This window comes from Anser brachyrhynchus (assembly GCF_964034855.1).
Source record: "Anser brachyrhynchus genome assembly, chromosome: 14".
NCBI classification, from domain to species: Eukaryota; Metazoa; Chordata; class Aves; order Anseriformes; family Anatidae; genus Anser; species Anser brachyrhynchus.
In genome coordinates this window covers 5,795,227-5,818,202 of record NC_137709.1, presented here as the reverse complement: position 1 = coordinate 5,818,202, position 22,976 = coordinate 5,795,227, and the positions used below count along the sequence as shown (strand labels likewise).

At 53.1% G+C, this 22,976-nt stretch overlaps 1 protein-coding gene across 1 annotated transcript in view; it reads left to right on the top strand.

The window, feature by feature from the left end:
- Window positions 1-3,912: 3,912 nt before the first annotated feature.
- The window catches only part of MGAT4B (alpha-1,3-mannosyl-glycoprotein 4-beta-N-acetylglucosaminyltransferase B), a 44,919-nt gene continuing 25,855 nt past the window's right edge, over window positions 3,913-22,976 (top strand). The window contains exon 1 of the mRNA XM_080554900.1: window positions 3,913-4,137. Within this exon, the coding sequence (XP_080411026.1) occupies window positions 4,041-4,137 (97 nt within the window). The 5' untranslated portion in view covers window positions 3,913-4,040. The remainder of the gene's footprint in view (window positions 4,138-22,976) is intronic.

The window sequence follows — 22,976 nt, the reverse complement described above, 5'->3', positions numbered from 1 at the left end:
ATGTGCCCTCGGGGGATTCTCAGCCCCCGGAGGGAGATGCAAGGAGCTGGGCTCCATTCCCGTGGCACTCACCAAACGTGTCCTTCTGCCTCCACAGCTGGACAGCTGGACGGATGGCTCCCCACCAAACCCTGCCTGCGCACAGCTCTGCAGCCTGAGATTTGGCTGGAGCTCGAATTAGCCTGGGGCATTTTTCCCTCTTGTTTTCTGGAGGACCCGGGTGTGGGATTCCCAGCGTGAAGAACTGGCCTCGTGGATGTTTTCTTACGGTTCTTTAGGAATTCCATAGCGTTCGATCGCAGCAACCCCTGCCGAAAAAAGCGGTTTGGCAACCCTAGTTTCTGAGCAGCTACACAGATGGATGTAGCAGAGGGACAGCAAAGGGGATGGGAAAAAAGCTGTTCGAGTTGAAAATATCGAAGTTACAGAGGAAGGGCTCAAAAAGGAGCAGTTAGCATCCCTGCAGCTCTCTGCTTTCTCTCTCCACCCACTTTCTGCTGGGAAGTGTTTAAAAATATTTGGTGAGATGCTTGCTCTGAGGGCATGATCACCAGCAGTGCTCCTTATGGCCAAGCTTTTCGTGCTGACAGCAAAGTCCCGGTGGGACTGGGGGGGGGGGGGAGAGGAGGGGGTCTGCTCTTTTCCACGCTTGCAGACCACGACAGAGGCTGCTGGTAATTTCTCAGAGGGAATTATTCTCTAACTCACAGCTTTGGCTTGAGGCCCCATCAGTTCCCCCGTCACTACCCAAGGGGGCTTCTGCTTGGTGGGGCAGGGGGGTGCCCCCCACGGACCCCTGGCCCTGGAGGGACGGCGCGGCACCCCGCAGCGAGCAGGCGCCGGCTCTTTCCGGAGGCTTCTGGAGAGGCACGGGATCCTCTGGATGTGCGGGGTCAGACAGTGGTGACTCAGTCCTGTCCCGTGACAGCTTCCTTTCTCCTCCAGCCCAGCGGAAACGCTGCTCGTCTGCTCTGTGCTGGTTTCAGCCGATGCCAGAGGCCCCGGTGTTGCTGCAGGGTGCTCGGGGCACCCGGCCCTGGAAGAGCTCTTGGCCGAGCCAAGCTGGGCTGTGAGGGTCGGTCACGCTCACCGTACATTCAGCCGTCTCCTGCTGCTGTGACTTTAGAAATATATACATATTTGTATACATCTATACACATAAATATGCATAATACATTAATATAGAAATCTAGCTCTTTTTAATATAGAAATTTCGCTCTTCTTGGGTGAAAGGGTCATAATCAGAAACATTGCTCTGGAAAAGTGGATGCAGAAATCTGCCTTTCTCTACAGTGCAGGCGGAAGGGAAAGCCACGCTGGGTTTTTGCTGTCTCATTTTCGAGGTTAGGTTTTCCTGAAGGTGAGCTTTGAAACATCAGGGTGTTTACACAGGATATCTGTTTCAACACCATTTGTCATTGGTGTAACGTGAAACTTCTTTTTAAGGGCAGAAGACGCTGGCACTGAGAGGAGCATATAGGAAAAATGAGCAGATAGCAGGCACAAAGTAGAAGCATGCAACCTGTGTTGTGCAACTACGTCAGAATTTCATGTTTACACAGGTGAGATGGCAATTTTTGCAACCTGGAGGGAGCCTTACTTTCAGAACGTGATTTATGGCTTTCGCCCCGAATTAAAGCATTAATGAGTAAAACAAGTCCTCATGATGTTTGAACGCAGTGACCTATAAACACACAGGAAATGAAGAGGCTGTGTTTTCTGACAAAATAGCACTCGTGCTTTGTGCAGAGCAGCCCGGGAAGGACAGGGCCCGACCTGCTTGCAGCTGGGCCAGAGTCAAGCTCTGGAGCCAAGCTCTTCAGAGAGCTAGATAAAATCAGCTATAAATCTGGATTATATTTTCTATCTAGACCTAATATATATTTTCTCTTTTTAATTTTTGTAAAGGCCTCGGGACCTGTGGATTGCTTTCGGAGTGCTTGCAGCAGACAGCCCTAGTTTCTGCAGCGTGCTCAGTACTGCCAACATCAACTGGTCAAAGATCATGAGATCACCTGAAAAAACAGGTTCTCTCTGTTTATTTGCTTTTTGGGGTTTACAGTCTTTGCAGTTCACATTTTAAACTTTGCTCTGAAAAAGCACCCAGAAGGTTCAAAACTTACCCATTTTTTATAACAGAATAAAGGCAAAACCAAGGTGGGGGAGGGCCTTTACGAGTCAGTGTGAACTTTGCCACACTGATACAACCAGGCTGACAGTTTTGCTCAGTCCCTCATTTCTTCCAAGGGAGCCCAAGGTTTTTGTCATGCAATGGTGGTATAAAGCTCATTCATTTCTTCAGACTTCCATGAAGACAATGTATAACGGCAGAAATTAGATTACGCTTTATTCTTGGGGAGAAGCCTACTTAATTTTCTTGTGGAAATTATTAACGTTATTCTTTCCCGCTGCATGCGTACCACCTACCCCATGCGGTAGGAGCATTTTGCACATCTGAAAATAAACACTCAGCATCATAATGCGCCATGGTATTTGACTAAACTCGGATGGCCGTAAGATTTCACGCGCCTTTCCCACAAGAGCTATTACGCACCTGCTACCCCTGCAGAGTTTCCCCTGTTAATTGCAGCAAACCCCTCGCGGGCTGTGGTGTTTTGCACATGGCCTTAGGGTGAGCAAGCAGAGCGGCTGAGGGTCACTTGCTTTTTCTAGTGCTGAAAATGCTGGTGCTGCTGTGCTGCTGCTCTCCCCGGGGCTGAGCAAAATCCCACACCCTTGGGTGCCCCAGCCCCGCTCCATCGATGCTGGGTGCCCCGCGGCTCCCGGAGCGCTCCCCCTGCCGGCTCCTCCTGCCGGAGGCTCGCTGCCATTTCAAGGTTTGAAAATGGGATTTATTGTACAAACTGGACAAGTGGCTATGGATGCGGGGCCGCCTCCTGCGGGCAGGGGCTGTGCCTGCCTTCCCCCGTGTGCACAGGTTGCTGCCACCACAGCGATGCCCCAGCACGGGGACAGACCCTGAGCATCACCCGTGCTGCTGCGCTTGGCACGTGCAGGCCTTGCTTTGCATCGCTGTCTGATCGCTCCAAACATTTCCAGCAGCAGACTTTGATCGCTGAAAGGCAGTCCTACAGCATCTGCGTGATTTTTAATGGTTAAGAGAGCTCCGGGGAGCGAAGCAGGACGGCTGCGGCCACACTCCTGCCAGCAGGTGTGACCGCACGCAGCGCAGCAGGGGCAGGTCTGGGTGGCAGAGGGGCGTGCGCTCATCATTTCGAGCCCGGCCTCGCCGTACAGCTCTCGTTGCCCACAGTGAAATAAAGCAGCAGCCATTCGCAGAAGAAAGCCCAGCCAAAGTACCATTTACATCCCGTTCCTTCTGCCCTTCACCCCGGCCGGCAGCTTAGGGCCATAACCACTGAATGCCGAGCCCTTCGGAAGACAGATGCTGGCCTACGAGGCCGCAGCGTCCGCCTGCGATACTCCCCTGGCGTCGACTGGCTCTCAGGCTGTTCCCTTGGCCGAGGTGGAGGGCTCCTGCGGGACCCCCACCCGGGACCCCCACCCGGGACCCCCAGCCTGGGACCGGGCCCGGTGCCCGCATCCCTCCCCCTGCCTCCCGCATCCTGCCCGAGGGGGCCAAGCTCCCACCCGGGACAGCCCACGGGGGGGTCTCCCACCCCCCCCACCCCCCCCACCCCCCCCACCCACCCCGTGCCCGACCCCCCACGCCCGTGCCCGCGCACTGCCCCCTCTCCCTCTCCCCCCTCCCGGCTCTCCCCCAGCCCCCCCCCCCCCCCCACCTTTCCCCGCACGGGGGCGCTCCCCACCCGCGCCCACCCCTCCCCGACCACGCCCCCTTTAACCCCGCCCCCTTTAACCCCGCCCCCTTTCGGCCCCGCCCCCTTTCGGCCCCGCCCCCTTTCGGCCCCGCCCCTTTAAGCCCCGCCCCCTCGGCCCGGCCCGGCCCGGCCCGGCGCGGCGGCTGGGTGCGGGCTGCGCGCCCCCGCTCCGCGCTCGCCGGGGCCGCGCCGCCGCCGCCGCCGGGCCATGCGGCCGCCCCCGGCGGGCAGGAGGCGATGAGGCTCCGCGGCGGCACGGCGCTCACCCTGCTGCTCGGCTGCCTCTGCGCCCTGCTCTCGCTCTCCTGGTACGGAGCCTTCGGCGGGCACAAAGGTAAATTCGGGGAGGGGGCGGGGGGGGGGGGGCCCGGTACCGCCCCGGGGTTGGGGGGGTCTGCGGGAGGTGGAGGGGTGCTGGGAGCCAGCCCCGGCTCGGTGCTGGGGATGCGGAGCTGCGGGGGGTTGTGGATGGAGCCCGGGGGGGGTCCTGCCTCGGGGGGATGCTGGGGGGACCCCCCCGGTACGGTAGGACCCGGTGGGATCGCGACCCGGTGGGGTCCTGCGCGGCCTGACCCTGGCACCGCTCATCCCCTGCAGGGTGCTGCAGCCCGGGGGGGGAGTGGGGGTCCGGGGGTCCCGAGGGCGCTTTGGGTTTCGCTGCTGCGACGCGCCTCGTCCCCACGCTCGTGGTGAGAACCTCTGCGGGCAGTGGGAGCCCCTGGGTCCGCATCCCCGTGGAGAGGTGGGATCCCAGCGCTTCGGCACCCTCGGGTGCTTGGGGGGTCCTGGGGAGCCAGAGGTGAGGGGGGAGCCCAGCACCGCTGCTGCTGCTGCCGGGGGCTTCGTGGCAGCGCCCTTCCTGTGCCGCACGCAGCTCTCGGGGCTTGGTGCTGCGGCTGGGGAACTTCCTTGGGACAGGTTGGGATCAGCCCTGCAGCACGAGGGCTGTCGGCTTCGTCGCTTACAAATTGCTGACGGTTTTGCCCTGCGTAGCCAAAGCAGGGGTGCAGAGCCCGTCCTGCCGTGGCACGGGTACTGAGGAGTTTGTCGCCGCGAGCTTTTCCTGACGGCATCACAGTCACTTTTTCCCACCCTGCCACTCGCGAAAGCAACGCGCCGGATTTATCCTGGCCTGCAGGAAAATTCTGGCGGCTGCTTCTGAATCGTGCCTGCCTCGCACGGCGGTGCAGGGACCTCTCGCTCCCGCGCTGGCTGCTCGCCTCTTCCAGGTCCTGCAGCGGTGGGCTCGGCAGCACGCTGCTCCGACTGCCCAGCCCTTTGGCCCTCCGCAGCGCTCCCAGACGTGATCAAATTGCTCCGAGGTGTGGGGCAGGCAGGGGGAGGTCACCCCGTTAGAGGTGCTGTTGCTTCACGTGTCGAAATAATGACCCTGGGTGCCGCCGTCTCCGTCCTTCCTGGTGGGACCTCGCTGGCGTACGCGTTTCCCTCCGGCACCTGGAGGTTGCCGCTCGCTGCGGCAGGTTACAAACGACGTGGGTCAGGCGGTGTCAGCGCAGCAGGTTTCCGGGCATTGTGGTCACTTGTGTGCGTATGGGGCTGCTACGAGCTGGAGAAGACCTTGGGAGGTCATTCGGTCCATCTCCTGCCCCTGCGCGGGATCGGCGATGTCTAAGCCCTTCCTGACAGATGTTTATCCTGTTCCCTCATAAAAACCTCAGTGACAGAGATGCCTGAGCTCCCCAGCCGATCTGTCGGACATTTAACAGCCCTAGCCTTGGATTTTCCTTATGAGCAAAGCCGAGATGCCTTTTCCTTCAGTTTGGTTCCCTGGTTGCTCCTTGTCCGTTTTTCGGCCACGTGCAGGGAAGTTCCTTTGCAGGAGCTGGTTGGATATTTGGACGTTGCGACTGCGTCTCCCCTTAATCCCTGCCCATATCGATCACGCTGTGCCGGTTCCTTTGATCATTCCTTTTAGGTCGTGTGTGCTTGGTCTGCGGTTGTTCTCGCTGCTCTCCTCTGGGCTGTCACCTTCCCGAAGAGTGACACTAGCTGCGATACAGGACCGAACCGCTGCCGTGCCTGTGCTCAGAAGCACGAGGGATTACTTGAGATCCTTATCGAGTGCAAAGTGTTTGCTTTTTACTTTTGCCACAGATGACTCGCATTTAATATTTTTTTTAATCCCATCTGCCCCCCAGCCATTCTTCTCCAGAACCTTTCCTGCTTTTCATCCCCCATCATGTGTTCGGCCGGTTAATTATTCTTACCAAATCGCATTACCTCACGCTTGTCCTTGCTGAACAGCGTCCTTATTTTTTTTTTTTTCAGGCTTCTGAAGTGTCAGGATGGTTTTGAATTCTGATCTTGTCCTCCCGCGGGCTGGCAGTCCCTCTCAGCTTGCTGTCACCTCCCGGCGCGATCGGCATGTCGTCTGTGCCGAAATCCAAGTCCTGAACGAAAGCGCCGGGCAGCGTCCCGTCTGGGATGGGTTCCCTGTGCCGTACTTTGTGCTCCCTGTCCGTGCTTTAAATGCGGTCACCAATTCACTGTCGGGTTTCCCAGCAATGAGACACCCCCGTGAGGAAGCTCAGACCCCTCCTGCATCCCTAGCTTTGTCCCGGGGATGTCGTGCCTGGAAACAAAGAAATGAAGAACATTTGATGTGATTTCGTTTTGATAAAGAGGTTAGCTCTTGCTTGAGTCCTCGTTATTGTCTAAGTACTTCAACTGTAGTTAAGCTGATTATTTTATAATATCCCGGATCCTCCTCATCCCCGTCCCCTTCTTCTTCACGACAGGCCTTGTGTTTCCCAGCCTTCTGCGGCGTCAGCTGGGGACGGCTCCCGGTGCCCCCGAGCTGTGGGATGCTCGCATTCGGGGTGAGGCAGGGAAGGTGCCCGCGCTGCCTCAGGTGGGGAATGAAATGATTTTAAAGCACGAGGAAAGCATCGCAGAGCCTGCTTGTCTGTTACCTAGCTCTTGGGAGGACAAAACAATTAAGTGAAAGAAAATAAAACAGGTCAGACCAGCTCCAGAGCTGCACTTCTGTACCCAATTAGGGTTTGTTTCCCCGCTAATAGTGTTTTGCCGCGATGTGGTTATTAGCAAAGTTTTGACCCCGTGGTCCGCAAAAGCAAACGCTGCCTCTTCCTGCCGGCAGGGTCGAGATGCGGCACCGGAGCGGGGCTGAGGAGGCTCAAGCTGTGGTGGGGCTGAGCACCAGGGGGGACACATGCTGAACCCCTGCAGAGGTGCGTGTGGTCCCACCAGGAGCTGTGACCCCGCATCAATGTGCTTGCTCTTGTCCGGACTGCGAGAGGGCTGGAGGTGCCCTCAGGGCTGCCGGTGCCAGCAGTGGAGCGAAGGCAGCGGTGGCACGGGGAGGTGTCTCTGAGCACCTGCACAAAGTCTCGTGGTGTAGCGCAGAAAGCCGTGAACTCGGACCCTCTCCAGAAGCAGCAGTCGCAGTTCGGGGGACGGCTCCATCAGCCGTATCTCCTGCCGCAGCACGCGGGCTTCCCGTTTCTGTGCTTTCACTTCTGTTCCCTGCTCCTCTACCCACCTGGCTGCAGGGCTTTGTGGTTTCCCTTGGAGGCCTGGGGGCACCGGCTGCGGTCCCCGTGCACACAACAGCCCTGCTCTGAGCTGGGGGCTTTCCTTGCCACCTGGAGCCTCCCTGAAGCGTTCACCAGCAGTTGCAGCGTGCGTTCGTGGTGGCTGAGGAGGTGCGGGTCGGGGCTCGGTGCTGGAAACTTGACGTTAAAATGCATAACAAATAAAAAAGATACGAGTGTTTCTGAGAGCCCCTGCTTGGTCTGCGTGGCACTCGTCAAAAGTTGTGTGCAGTGCGTGGCTGGAAAGCGGCGGCATTTGCAGAATTATCCTGCCCGTGGTTTGTCCAAATTTCATCCTGAGAACGAATGGCCCCACGCAGTCTGTTGATACGCGTTTATCAAATCAAATCTTTCGTTGCCTGGAGTCAGCTGTATTCCTGCTTATATTGCTCGGCAGTTTTTGTTGGGTTTTTAAACTTAATCTGTGCCGCACGTGCACTTGTTTGCGTCCCTTTGGTGTTCTGGCACGAAGCGCTGTCGTCGTGTGATGGAGCTTAAATCCCTGCTGGTGGAAGGGGCCGTTCTCCAGACTGGGGTAGTGGGACGTGGGGGACTTGGATGTGGCCCCAGCTGTGCTATATCCCTCCCCGGGGAAGTCGCTCAGCTGCATTCACAGCACCCCCTTGTCACAGGGGTCTGGAGGACGGAGCCGTGCTTCCTGCGACAACAGAGGCTGCGGCAGGATGTAGGAGAGGAGTGGGTTAACACCCCCCCCCCCCATTATATCAAGTGCTTCTCGTGGCTTACTTCTCCTACAGAACAAAACCATTTCTAATTTGTGATTCCGTTTGATTCATCTGAAAGAAATCATTGATTTGTGCTTATATCCTGGATGTTCATTGATTATTCACTTAGCGTTTAACGTAAAGCACATCTATAGCTTGCTAGTTTAAGTGAAGCTGCCAGTCATCTCCAGAAAGCTTTGAAGCCTGCTAAATTATGAAGAAATTGCTTTAGTGATAAATTGGGCAAAGCTGCTTCGCTTGATAAACTCCGGTTATTCGCTGGGGGAAGCGCAGCTGCGGGTATCGGGTCTCCCTGCGGACCAGAGCGTTGGGAGCCCCTTGGGTTGGTGCTGTGCCGAGGCTTGGCCGAATGCCCATCCCATCCCATCCCGTCCTGTCCTGCCACGTGCATTGGGTGGAGAAGAGCATCTCCTGCCGGGGGAAAAAGTGGACCCGGAGCCGTGGCTGAAGCCTCTTTGGGGCTGAACTGCAGAAAACCTCTGCACGGCCTCGTTGTAGGGGCGTGAACTCGCTTCTGCGGCAGCCAGCCGAACGCTTACCCGCGGTTGGCACCACTGAATGCTCGCCGAGGTTTGCAGCTGAGTTAGAAGTGAGTTAACGGAAAATGCCCCAAACTCTGGTGTATTCCAGGCAGCTCTCCTTGCCTCGCGCCTCTCTGCCAGCCCTTGGATTTAGGCGTCCTGCAGGCTTGGATCAAGCGTTTTCACAAGTGGAAGCCTATGGGGTCAGCGGAGCTCGTTGCGGGGAGGGCAAATTAAGGGGTTATGGAAACTATTAAAAGAAAGAAAGGGCTTCGGCTGGGGCTCGGAGGTGAGCCCTGTTGGAAGGAGAGCCTTTCGGAGCTTGGTGATCAAACATCTGCTTAATAGCTTCCTGGTCTGGGGAGAGGATTGTTGCCTTTGACAGAGGGAAATGCGTTTTTCTGCCTTTTTTATTTTAATCGAGGTGTCGGGGGCTTTTTATTCAGCGGTGACCTTCTTTGTTTTGTTTTTGAGCCCTCACACAGAACGGCTCGCGTCAGGCTTCCCTTGCAAAGCAAGAAAATCTGGGAAGGGCGGGTTTCTGTTTCAGACCATCCCTTTCTGCCTGAGTTGTGGCATTGGCCGCTTTTCCTCCTGTTTTCCTCTCGGTGCCGAGCCGCATCCGAGCCTCCAGGACCGGTGCGGTAGCGTGGACGCGCCGCTGATGCGCAGCCGGCACCGTGACCGCGTCTGCTGCGGGGTGACCCCACCGTGGGGTGACCCTGCTGGCGTTTCATGTCCCTGCCCTCCTCTGCCGTGTGCCCCCTGCCTAAACAGGGGGCTCAGCCGTGTGGTGAGGCAACCGGGCACATTTGCGCGAGTTGTTTTCAGTTCTGCTTATTTTAAAACGGGCAGCAGTAGTGTTAACATGTAAATCATTAGGTTTTAAAGAGGCTTGTGTGCAAAAACCAATCTCCACCTGTCTTTTTTTTTTTTTCCATTATGAGTTCAGTAGGGTCGTGCTGTCCATTTACTTCTAGCCATGCCTCTCACGCTCGTGCCTTAGGACTTGCTGGCAGCGGGACAGACGCCGAGCTGGGGCAGAGCCTGGCCCGCCTCGCACCTCTTCCTCCAGGAGGTTTCAGATAATCCTGACCGCATCCACGGGTCTGCCCTGAAGAACACGGGCTTTTCTTCTCTCCCTGTGGTGGCGAGAGCTTCCTGGAAACTGGGTGTAACACAGAGACCTTTTTGTCACTGGCGGCCCGTCTGTTTGCTGCAGCGAATCCTGGGTGTGCAGTCACTGCTCCGAGGAGTTCCGTGCCTTAGGTAGGAGGAGTGGTACCAAAAACATCACGTAGCCTTCGAAAGCCCTTGTAAATTATCAAAGAAACACTTCCAATACTGAGAGGTGACCTGTGAGAGCAATGCGTGTTTGTACAGTCTGCTTTAGTGGAAGCACAGTGGGAACGCCGCCCTGCCAGGACAAGAACTGGCGCAGAAGCGGCCAGGGAAGGCTCTGCGCGTCCCCAGGGTGTCACCACGTGCACGTGGAGAGCAAGGGAAATATTTGACTGCATCGATTGCCTGGTGGACGGCTGGACTCGTTCACTGGCCACTCGTGGTGGTGTTACGCTCTCAGGCTTAGCAGCTGCCACGGAAAAGTAGCTGTCAAGTGAATCAGTCAATTAGTGCTGGCCAAAGCGCGGCGGCGGCCTCCCCTCCCTCCCCGCCGTGTCCAGGCTGATCTTTTTGCTTTTGTTTGATCTCGCCTTTTCTGTTTTAACTATTCCTTTTTCGTGCCGCCTCTCATTGCGCTTTCTCTGGTGTTGTCTTTGATATCTTCTCCTCTTTGTCTTCCATTTCCCTCATCTTCCTCTCTCTCTTCTTCCTTTGATTTTGTCGAAAATGACCAGGACGGACTTCTCACGTGTCTCTCCCTCTCTTAATCTTATCCAACTTGAGTTACCCACCATTCCAGGAACTTTCCCAGATGCCCACCTGAAGCAGAGCAGGCCGCGGGGGGAGGAGGCGGTGATGGTCCTGCACAGACCAGGGCTTGCTCCAAGTCCCTCCAGCATCCAGCTCCTCCACCTCCAGTCTCGTGTCTGATGTCCCACGTGGTCCGTGCGTGCCGGTCCCTCTGCTTGGGCAGCACCAAAACCTCCCTCACGATGGGGACTGGGATCAGGGTGCGAGATGCTGAGCTGTTGACTCCTCCTGGCTGCGCCCACCCCGCTGATAAAGCCCCCACTGGTTCACGAATCCTACCCCAAGGCAGCCGTAGGAAGGTGTCCCTCTTTCTGTGGGTATTTGCGAGTGATGGCGGGGTCAGGTGCAGCAAAACGTCAGCAGAAAAAAGCAGTAAAAGAAGAGAAAATGTTTTAATGTTGTGCCGTGGCTGAGCTGAACCCTCCAGGTCTAAGCGTGCCGCGTGGAGGGGATGCTCGTGCCTGCTGGGTGGCCTGTGGGACTTTGGGAGTGCTTATCCCACACCTCGCAGGTGGAGCTTGAAGTAAACCAGAGGACAAGCAAGTGCGATGTTTAAAAGCTGATTAATTTGCTGACTTTGGGGATGGAGAGGTATTAAATTTTTTAAAAAAAAAAGGAAACGAGCAAATCTAGCTGAGTGCAAACTTCTTAGCTTGATGGCTGAAATCCTCTGCCTTGTCGCTCCCGGGAAGAGGCACGAAACGTGTTTTCCCCGAGCTAAAAGGCTGACCTGGGAGGGAGGAGAGGGTAAGTAACCAGAAGGGCTGATGAGCGTAATTAGGACATGGATTGTGGGTTGGCTCCATATAGATCAGTTTGTGTTTCATTAACGTCTGGTTCCACCCTGTCTGTCGGTTTTATTAGATTAATTTATTACTTTCTGAAAGTGCCTCTCCAATGAGCTAAAATATCTATTTACTGGAAGTATTTGGTTACCATGAAAAAGTGTATTTGGCATGTCCTCGGCAAATATTAACTACTTTCTTTTGTTTCTTTTTGCAATTTAATTGTCTATTTATCTTGAGTATTGATTGCTGAAGGCCTTGGTAATTATTTGCTGATTTTGGAAATAATGATTTTAAAGGATCGGATTACATTTGCAATATTAATCATTGCCGTGGTGTGCTCGTCTCAGAGGATGGGATCTCGCTGACGGCTCCGGTTGCAATGTGAACGTTTACTGTCGGAAACTGTGCTGCTGCCTGAAAATAACGAAATTGTTACTGGGGTTTTGTTCCTGAAACTGAGCAGATATTTGCAGAGGGGCAAACCTGGCAGTTGCAATTAGCCTATAAATCCGCCGTTCCTGTTGGCAGTAGGAGTGGTCAGGCTCTGTAGTCAAATAAAGAGATGATTTTGTTTTATTTACTCCGTTCTGCTCCGCTCTTCTCAAAATAACGTAATGCCGTGTTGGTCCCTCCTCTGGTGCAGGGTTGGTGGGGAGAGGGACTGCCCCTGGGCAGTGGCGATACAGCAGCGATGCATCCTTGTTTTGGGGGGGGGAGAAGAAACACCCTGCAAGGGTGTTACGCTCGCAGGCAAACGCGCTGCCGTGCAGCGGCACATCTTGCTTTGGGGGAAGGTGAGAAATTGGAAAGGGTCTGCTGGGAGCTGAGTAATTGGCACCTGCTATTATTGTGTCCCTCCTCCCCCCTTTAATAACTTGTTTATAGAGATACCTCTCCTACAGATCTCATTACGAAGCTGTAAAACACGCTTTAAAAAAAAAAAAAGGCCTTTTTATTCACGTCAGGTCTGCGTACCTACTTTCTTATGTCTCTACAAGGGGGAACAACAGCTCTCGTCTCGTCCAGGAGCCTCCTCGTTTCCTGCCGTGGGTGCCCACGGGGAGGTGAGAAGTGTCCCGGCCGTCCCTGGAAGGAGGTGTAATTCCTCCGTTAACGCAAAACTCGTGGCTGGGAGGGGAATGTTGGCCCACGGTGGTTTGGGCCTTGAAGCAAGGGATGGTGCTGGCTGTTCGAAACACGCTGGGTTTCTCTCTGTCAGCTCGCACAGTGACGTGCTGCTGGAGAGCACGGACGGCGACATTTGGCATCCGCCCCCGGGGGCTCTCCTTGCAGCGAATCCCACTGCTTCCTGTTGCACACGGTGAATTGTTTAATTGCTTTTAAGAGTTTCATCTCTTTATTATTATTGGATTGTGGTGCAGAAAGAAGCTGGGAGCGTTTCTGGATCCCATCCTGGGTCTTTGGATGACCAAGTCCTGCTCAGCTTCATTCTCATGTGGGTGCCCCCACCTCAGCCTCCTCCCAAACGCACACGTGGGAAAGGAAGAGGAGGAGGAGAGGGCAACGTCATGTCCATGGCAATTGTTTTCTGATTCTTTTCGCTACCTTGCAGAACAAAATGATAAAAGGAGCCTCAGAAAAGAGGGCATTGCAGCGAGCCCCGGCAGGGATGTAATCTCTTTTCTTCATACCAAGGTATAAAGATAATTCCGATCGGGATTGAAACAGCGGATGGCAAATAATTCTTGAACAATCCGCTTATGGTGTTCCAGGACGCGAATGAAAACCACTAATGGGATAAAGAAGGATCTAGATAATTATCTCGGCTACGTTAAATCCTGTCGTTTCAGGAGAGTGCTCTTGTGTGGACGCTAATTTCATGTGTATAAAATGCTAAAGCTGACTAGATGTTTTCAGAAGTTAACTCATCCCAAAATAGAGACATAACTGCTTGGTGATCATCTGTCTTTCATCTACCTGGTTGGCCCTAATAAATCTGATTTCTGGTCTCTGCTATCCCATTTCCTTTTTTCCCCCTCCCTACAGCAGGTTAAAGCAGAGACACACATTTTATCCAGGGCAGATCTGAAGCCTCCTTCATCCTTTTCCTTTTTTTATTTGGGCTGCCGTTGTGGGAGAGTTTCTGCTCTCTTTTTTTTCGGCTGATAATGCTGTTGTTTTAAGCCTGACTGAGGAGCTGCTTGCAATATTAAGGTATGCAAGACATTTTTAAATTTGATCTATTTTTTTCCCCCAGCAAGAGCTCTGCCTTGCAGCGCGGAGGACTGCGCTGTGCTCCAAAACAAATCCGGTTGCACGGTCGGTTTAATGAGGCTCTTGTTGCAGGCTCTTTGCTCCCTTTGTGTCTGCAGCTAATGGTTGCCCCACGGACGAAGCAGAGGATGGCAGAAAGAGAAAGGAACAGCTTTGTATTGACAGCAGCCATGACGTTTGGGTGGGTTTGGATCCGCTAACAGTGTTTCCAGCCCCGTGTTACGGAACAAGAAGCGTGGTCTCTTTTTGTCTTGGTGACGTGCTTCTAGAGCAGGAGCTCTCGAGCTGAATTGCTCACGCAGAAGCCTCGGCACCAGGATTCCTCCACCTCCTGCTCTCAGTTCCTGTGGCTCTGGGAGCTGGGCTGAATTCTGACCGCTGTGCCTGGCACAGGCTTTGCCCTCCAACCGCTGGCATTGCACAAGAGGAACCTGGTGAGGCCTGCCAGTTGACCCCTAAAAGTCAATCGATTGCTGTGTAAGGCGAGATACCCATCTTATCTCTGAGTACAGCAGCTCTTGAATTGCACAGAAATCTTAACGGGGACTTTTACCTGGGTCTTGGTATCGCTCCGTGCCCTCTGAATGAACCACTCCCTGAGGAATCTCGTGACTTGCTCACCGTGAAGCCTCCCTCCTCGACCCCGCGCTGGGCTGGGGACGGCGCGGTCCCCGCAGCGCTTAGCTCCGGAGAGCACCCTCAGCTCTCTGCCGTCTCCTGCCGGGCCCAGCTGTCCCCAGGGCAAAACATCCACCTTGCTGGGTGTCTGCGCAGCCCTCAAAGCGTGTGCTCATCCTGCGAGTCTCTCGAGAAAGATGTCACACCCTGGCCATTTGAAACGTGGGTCTCCCGGTCAGCGAGGCCAGGATCTCTGGGCACCAGGGGGTCCCCAGCAGGAGAGTGGGAGCTGTTGGCAGCAGAGGGCTGGTGGTGGGCGAAGCCGGGATTGCCAAGCAGGGCAGAACAGGTCGGAAACAGCTTCTGTTTGCTGGCATGGTGGCACGGTGCAGAGGTGTGGATGTTTTTGTTTAGTTTGGCTTTCGGCAGAAGTCCTTATTGCTTCTCTTGCTGCCAGCTTCCTCTGGGTCGCCCTCTTTCCCTCTGCTCTGCCTGCGTTTCGTGCTGCGATTTCAATTATTTATAGTATTTCATTTTCCCTTAAACTACTCCGCTGCATGAGCACTATTTAAACAGCTGTCAGTTCCCGAGCCCGTTGTACCGATAGGCGAAGTGACGGGCCTTCTGCATACGACTCGTTAAAAGCATCTCAGGGCTCTTCAGGATGGGCGACCATGTAAATGTAAGATTGCCATGGGATCTTGTGCTGTGGACGGCTGGGACTGCGGCTGGTGAAACAACGATCCCCTTGGCGCTCTTGAGAAATGGGAGAAAACTGCAGCGGGTAACAGAAGGGAAGGGAGAACAGCGTTGCAGTCGAACGTGCCCCGTTTTTTTGGTGAAACTTAAGCAGCCTAAAACACGAGGTGCGTTCGCCTCTCTGTTCCGTCAGTGTGCATCCGGAGGCACCTCATTAAAACAATTTAGTTTCATTTAGACACAGCCAGGTGTAACAGAGAAATCCTCGGTGACAGGGCGGCGCAGGCTTCTGTGCTGGTTTGAATTCGGAGGCGATGCCGGAGCAGGCAGGGTTAGCTCTTCAATTTGCTGCTCCCTCATTTCTACCTCTGCAGTCTTAAGCTTAGAGAATAAGCAGAAAATATTTGTTTAAATCTCTTTCTTCATTGCTGCCGTGTTCAAACTGAATTAACTCCCTTCCAGAGGAAGTCTGCGCCATAGGAAACATCTGCCGCGGCCCAAATTGTGTTTGAGGTCGGGATTAAAATGTATGTAACTGTTCAGCGGTGAACAATGAATACACAAATCCTGCTCTTCGTCAACAATTGTTTGCAAAACATGATTTGTACGCTCCTCTTGTACCTGTGCGGCTACCAGGATGTGCCGTTGGAATACGAACCAGCACGGCGTGCCTCGGGAAATAATGATCGTAGGGTGAAGTGGCTCGCTAGAATGTCAAATGGTTTCTTATTTCACGCGCTCGTTTATTTATTTATTTGTCTCCTATTAGCAGCGTTTCTGAAGTGCACCAGTAATTTATGTGAGGATGTAATTGTGTCGACGGCGGATCGGTGTCACGGGGCAATATTTATGTGCGAGTGCTGCTACGTGAAATATTTGTTCTCCTCTTGGCTCCCCTCTCCGCGGCGTTGACGTAAGCTCTTGTGGAAGTGCAGACAATTTTGAGAGCTGTTCTCGATAAAGTCCTTATGGGTTTTTTGATTGTGTAACTGAAAAGAGCTCCTGAAAAGATGTAACAAGTCACAAGTATAGACCGGCCAGCGAAGGGCTGTCGCTTTGCTGTGTTTGATGTGCTTTCAGTCTGCTGAAGTAAGGAAAACCAAAGCTCCTGTTTTATGGGTTGTTGTCTGAGGACCAGGACTTACAGGGGGTACTTGACTGTCAAGGCTTCCTTCTGGCTTCGTTTGGGTAAAGACTGCTCAAGTTTGAAAAAAATTGCTCAAGTTCTTTAAATTGTGTCAGTGAATTTCAGCAAAAATTGCAGAGATACTTGCACCGTAAGCTGAGGAGCTATTGACAAAAATGAACGACACCAAAGTTCGAGCAGTGCCTGCTGGTGCCATATTTCTGCTGCACAGTGGCAAGCGTTGCTACCACGTGTGTGTCCGGTGCTATTACACGATAGTGCCAAATTCCTGATGGATTTGGGGATGTTTCGGTTCAGATTGATGGCTCCTGTGGCCCCAGAGCAGCACGGTGAGGGTGGCGGCACCTGACTCCCAGAGATGGAGGGGCGCTGGTGGAAAGCAAAGCCCTTCACAGGGTGGGTACCGCTGAGCTCACCCCACAGATGGGGAAGTCGCGGCACAGGGGCAGTTCCCAGAAGCACCAAACTGCACTGTTAGGTGCGCAAATCCCCCTGAAACCTCCCTCTGACCGTCCCCTGCAGCCTCTCAAACAGCAGAACGGTGAGGCCGTGCATGCCAAGGGATAGCCTTGCATTTTTCTGCTGACACGTTTGCAAGCAGAGGAGCAGCATTGATCGGGGTGCTCCAGGAGGTCTATGGGTCATTGGGACTGGAAAGTCTGCAGGGCTCGGGGCAGGGACCTTGAGAGCAGGCATGCAGGACAGGCGGACAACCACCCGCATACCTGTGGTGCTGCAGAGGGCCTCGTGGCAGCATCTCGCCCTGCTCAGCTGTGTTTTCTCCAAGAAGACTCTTGGTGCCAGACAAAACACGTGTGCGGGAAGGCAGCCGGTGCCAAGGCAGCGAAAGGGAACCAGCAGCAGCACGCCGATGATTTTGCGGGGAGGTTGGGCTGGGAGGACTCATCCTGCTGCTGCGGGAGGCTGGAGGGACAGCAGGACAGCACCGACGGGTCCGTCAAAGTGCTGCCGGTGCAGGAGGAGGAGAGAGGTTTTTATGGCGTGTGGCGCCGCTGTTCCCGCTTTGGAAAAAGCTTCCTTTTTATGTGGCTGTGTAAATAAATGAGTTATAGCCCGAGTGCTGTGACTGAGCGGTTCCTACAAATGGGTGGTGGGTTTTGACCACGTTCAGCCGGTGGCTTCAGATTGCTGAGGGTTCTGCTCTCAGTTGGTGGTTGGTTTTTATTGCATTTAAATCAGTGATTTTATATAACTTCGGAGTATTGGCAGGCTTGCAATCACTTTCTCCTTTGTTTTCTGGCTAAGCATGTTTTTTTTTCTAAGGGAATGAAGCTTAAGTCCTTCATCTAAGTCTCCTGGCCTCACCGTAGCCAGGATGGGCAGGGATTTGGGACCCTCAGAGGCGACCAGAAATCCTCCAAGTATTTCTGGAGGTAGCCAGGAGGGCAGAAAAGAGAAGGTCTGTTAGTGGCTTTGCCAGAGAAGAGTATGAGCCCCTCCGTCAGGCTCCAGTGAACCCACACAGGAGGCGTTATCTTCGTTAAGACCCAGATACAAGGGCTGAAATAATCGAAGCTTGCAGTCGACCACAGGACACCAAGACATGGAGCTCCCTGGGGAGGTGGCCACGGCCACCACTGCTTTCCGTGCCTGTCAGCAGCTCAGCCAGTCCCTCGTAAAGCCCTGCTCATCAGCACAGGCAGTAAGCAAGGCTCTTTTTTTGCCTTCTCACACCCATAGCAAGCAGTAGAAGTCAGCACAGAAAGAAAATGGTAATGGCTCCATCCATTTTGCTCTCCCAACCTGTGCCTAATGCCTCATTCTCTAATTTTCGTCACTCTGACTGCTTTGTTTTCCTTCCTTGCAATCAAGATAATGCAGTACAATATTGCACTAAGAATTTCAGCTATTCAATTACCTTTCAGAAGTTGACTTAATTGGCTCTTTAAGTGATAGCTCTCTTTTGTATGCAATCAGCACGACTCAAGGAGGGAACAGGAAGAGGGTAAGGACTTTGTTTCAAATCAATAAATAAAGGTCTTTGAAATAATGCTACTTGCAATTTGTACCACCAGTTAAATTACACCGAAGATGATAGTCTGTGCGTTCGATGCGGAGCGCAGCTATAACAGAGCAATAAACCTTTGCTCTCAGCAAGCGTGCGCACTGCTTTACTGTACGTTTCCAGCAAATCCAATTCTCCCCTTGGATTTTTTTCCCCCAAGTATTAGAGAAAAGCAAAACAAAACTGCTGCAGAGTCTCGCACAGATGGTTTGGAAGAGCCTAATATGTAATGACGAATCATTTATTTTGCACCTTATAAAGTATGCAAATGAATGTGATACCTGATGATAAATAATTCAGAATGGAGATGCAAGGGGAGGTAATAGACAGAATGAATGTGGGATAAACCAACTTTTTGAAAAAAATAAAAAGAAACAAAAAAGCCAAACTCCTTCAAGCTGTGATCCATAGGCACAGCTTCGTGTTGGTGCATGTTTGCCTCCAGTGCTTGAATCTGGGGGACTTTCGGCCAGCGGGATGTCCACAGCATGCAGACAAACATCAGCAGGAATCAGCAGGCTCATGCCAAGCTGGGTTTTTGTTGGTGAAGATGCTTCCTCCTTTGCTCCCAACCCATCCCGGTACAAGCTAGATGACGGCCCTTTGGTGCGGCGTGCCGGCTCCTGCTGCGGGAGGTGGTGGTGATGCAGATTTACAGCGTTGCTCCGAGGGGCAGCTTTAAGGCTGTTGCACGTGCCAGCTTGTGGGAGCTTCCATGAAACCGTGCAGGTAAATTGAGCTAGAAGCAGCAATGCTGCAGCGTCCTGGCTCAGCCCCATGTTCAGCACAACCCCAGATGCCAGCAACCCCCTGGCAGCCACTGGGCTGCTTCGGTGGGCGCTGTGCCCAGATGCCCCGACGGGGCTGTGACTGTCAGCTGCAGGCTGTGCTGGTCTCACCTCCACGGGGAATTGGAACTGAGTGTGTGCCGTGATGGCAACCACCACGGCATCAGTGTGGTTTTACCATCCAGGTGTTTTCCTGCTGGTCCCGAGTACTGGGTTGGGGCCGCACTGACTTTGCAGAGCACCACAGCGCACGTGAAGGCGGCGTAGGGGAGATGGGGTGAAAGATGAAACTTTTTTGTTATAAATTCTCTCTGTGCCTCCTTTTGGTCCGGGAAGGGGCTGTTAGGATAAAGTCTGATATATTTTAACATCTGCCTCCGAAGAATGTGGGATTTATCTTTGAAATGAAATTTGCCTTGCTGCACTGCCAGCAGTTTTTTTTTGGAGGAGCTATTTTTGTGAAATATAACCTGAGAATTCGTATTGGCTTAGCGCTTAAAATGCAGCCGGGGGAAGATGGAATATTCATCTTTATTGTATTTGTTTCTCCTGTAATGAGACATTACTGTCTGTCGTAAAGGAAGCGGTCCCTGAGCCCAGAGAGCATGCCCAGTCATTTTCTGCTTGCTCCATTAGCTCGTGCACAACTCCCAATCCTTTATGTGCGTGTGCTTTTCTACTTGCTTGAGCCTGCCAACTGCTCTTCTCGTCTGAAATCCATTCCTGTAAGGCTGGGTATTACACAAATTTGCCGAAGCTCTCAGTGCAGACACCGAAGGTGTGGGTCTGGTTTGCCCAAAGATCTTCCAACTTTCTGGCTTTCATCAGGCATCCTAAGAGCTTCATAGGGCATCTCACCCAGGGCATCAAGTGCATGCAGTAATGAAAAATAAACTTGAAGGAGCAACTGGAGTGCTGTAAATGTTGCTTGAATTCTGATTGACATAGTCAAAGCACAGCACAACCCGCCTGGCTCACTGTACCCTAAGGAAATACCTCGTGCCCTGCTCTCGGTGCTCGGGGCCGGAGCCGGTGCTGGGTGAGAGGTGCTCCCTCGCTGGCTTCTGCCTGCGATCTGCAGCATTTGCGGAGCCTCTTCCCATGGACTTAGCACGTCCCTATCCGTTGTGTTGCTCTGCTTGGTTTAATCTATTGAATTTATCTCTGGCACTTTGCCCGGTGGAGACCGGTGGGAATGTTGCTAGCAGTGGCAGAGCAGGATGCCACTCCGCTTTTTCTTTTTATTTCCAGCAAAGCCATATAAAGTCCATCCAGGGCCTCATGGCAAGGCTTTCAGTAACTCTCGAGCATGCATATACCTCCTGTTTAGGCAGGGGTTGTAGCCAGCCTGCTCAGAGTTTAGTGTGAGTTTATGTGCTTGTGTTAACTTCTGACTTAACTGTCCAGTTCTATTAAAAATAAGAGGAACCGAGCCATTCTGGCACGCTTTGATAGCTACAGCATTTGGAAACTCTTCAGCTTCTCTCTCTTCTCTTTCCTGATTTCTTCCCAAGAATAGTTGCAACACTTTTCTGTTTTAGGACTTTGCCTTAGTAATTACATCTGTGAAGATCCACTGGGATGGGTTATCCCACAAGTGGGATTATGGCCTTAAATGGAAAATAAGCTGCCGCAACAGCCAAAGGTTGGGAAAAATATTATTGTGGGAAAACAAAGTTGTTAGATGTCTTCCATGTTGTGGAGCTGCTCGGTCAGGAAATGCTTGTTAGCGTGGAGAGGAAATACTTGTGCTGTCTAAATGCTTGTTGCATTCTTTTTTTTAATTGCCCTTAAAATAGGAAAACATACCTCTGTTGAAATCCATCTGATACACCCTCTGTACAGGGGACAGGAGGCATAAAAAAAATTTGAGGGAGAGGAGGAGGACAGTGTGTCTTTATGAACGCTTAATTTATTTGTTGGCTTCTGTCCCTCCCCACGCCCTATACCCCTCAAAAAAAATAAAAAAAGATGTTTACTATCAAACCCTTTAGCATTACTCAGAGCAATCCAAGAACAGATGATTTCAGTAGCCTTGGAAATTTGACTCTTTCAAACTCTGAAATTCCCAGCCTTGGTGTGCTGAAGCAAGAAGCACCGGGGGTTAGGTTAGGTTGCTCCCGTGCTCGCATATCTCTTGGGCAGCTGTAACAAAAACTAAAGCAGAAGCGGGAGTTTCATGGCATGCCCGGGGTGGTGATCCCCAGCCCCGCAGCTGATGGAAGTGCCTCGGCTGCGGGAAGCGCCCGGCCGCGGATACGGAGCACAGCTGGAAGCAGCGAGCTCGGCGTGCTGCTGCAGCCCCAGCCCGAGCCATGTGGACAAATTTACTTGTTGTGTGCACGAGATGTCCTCTGAGCAGCGAGATGTGAGCACACGGGCTTGTTGCTGAAGAAGTCGAGGTTAGAAAACGCTCGTATCCGTAAATCGCTGCCCTCTCCGGGAAACTGAACCAGCTTTCCCCTTTTCCCTTCTCCTCTGGAGGATCGTGTGGCCCTTTCCCTTACGTGTTTGTACATTAATAACATGTACTTTTATCTATTTCGAAGGTGGAAAGGGCCTCCAGGATCATTTAGCCTGACTTCTGATGTGATACCCGTCACAGGCCTCGCTTTATATTTAAACCGAAATATAACTTAGTGTGTAACTGGAACACAGCTCTGAAGAAACCATCAGGATGTTTTTGGAGAGTTCATTATAAAATTGGTAATTTATGCTAATGGTTAATCACACTTACTATTAAAACGTGAGCATTTTGCGTCAGCTTGAGGCTCGGGGAGAAAGATCCCGTCAGCTCTGTGTGTCAGGTACCGTACTGCTGGCAGACGCCTGTTCTCCTCGTGGTATCCATTACCCTCCTTAGGGAAGCTATGGGCATTAGCAGCAGGATGAATTTCCCTTCACGTGCAGCGATGTGCTCTTATAGCTTCGTTTCCTCGTCTGCTGCCTGGCGTTGCAGAACGTATTTGTCTTACAGGTGTGCAAGGCTGTTCTGGCACCCCGGCGTCCCGCTGGCTCCTGGGTGCTTGCACAGCTTCAAGCGTAGTGACTTCCAAGGCTGCCAGAACGCCACTTCTGTAAGCAGGCTTTGGGGACAGCCGTCCGTGATTACCTCCATACACAGTCGTGATGTTATAGTTTATACATTTTGCTTTCCTCAATCTAAATAATGAAATCCTTTGGGAAACCTTCCTGCTGCCACCACTGCAGCCGTTCCCCAGCAGAGGCTGTGGATCCAGGATTGCTCCTGCCCACCTGGCAGAGCCGGGGCTCGCCCGCCTGCTGTGCTCAGGCCCGAGGATGGCTGTGCAGCTCTGCTGCTGCGTTTGGCAGGCTGACTGCCCCGTCTTAATGCTTTATCCACGAAGATGAAGAAAATTGGATTAGGTGTTTCGCAGCAACACACAGCAGCGATCCTTCAGCACGAGGCTGATCTGCGCACAGGAGGCTTTGGGGAGCTGGGTATGAGGGTGAGTTATTAACCCGGGGTGATTTCTCGCGTGGATGTCTCCAAGCGACGAGCCAGCTGTTAAACGCTTCTGTGTGTCCTCAGAGGACAGCCGTCGGTACCAGAAGAGGTGCTGAGCAGCCCACGTGGCAGTGAGGGACCATTGCTAAGGCAGCATTCGGGTGCACCCAGGGGTACCCACAGGGTGTGAGTGCAGAAATGCCTCCCTGGGCACCACAGTAACATGAAACCTCTTTGTACAGAGGAAACAGAGGCTCTAAATCTTTGTGTTGCAGGTTTTAAGGGCAGTTTCCATCCGGGTTGCTGCTTGTTTTCCCCTTGCCAGGCTGAGCCCCGCTTCCCTGCTTTGGGGTTTTCCCTTGATTTTTGACCTCCTGGCAGCCCCCGGGACAGCGGGACCACAGCGAGCCTGCGCTCCTCGCAGCAGCTAAACGTGTCAAATTGAATCTTTCTGCAACATAGCTTCCCTCTGGGCGTAAAGTCTGGAAAACTGAGCCACAGCAGCCCACATAGCAATTAGTGTTACCTTATATATGCCACCAGTAAAGGTAACCGTGTGTGAAATGCTGAAAAACCGAATGCATTTAAATAGACGTGTTCTAAGGAAATGAGATGCGGGAGCTGCATCT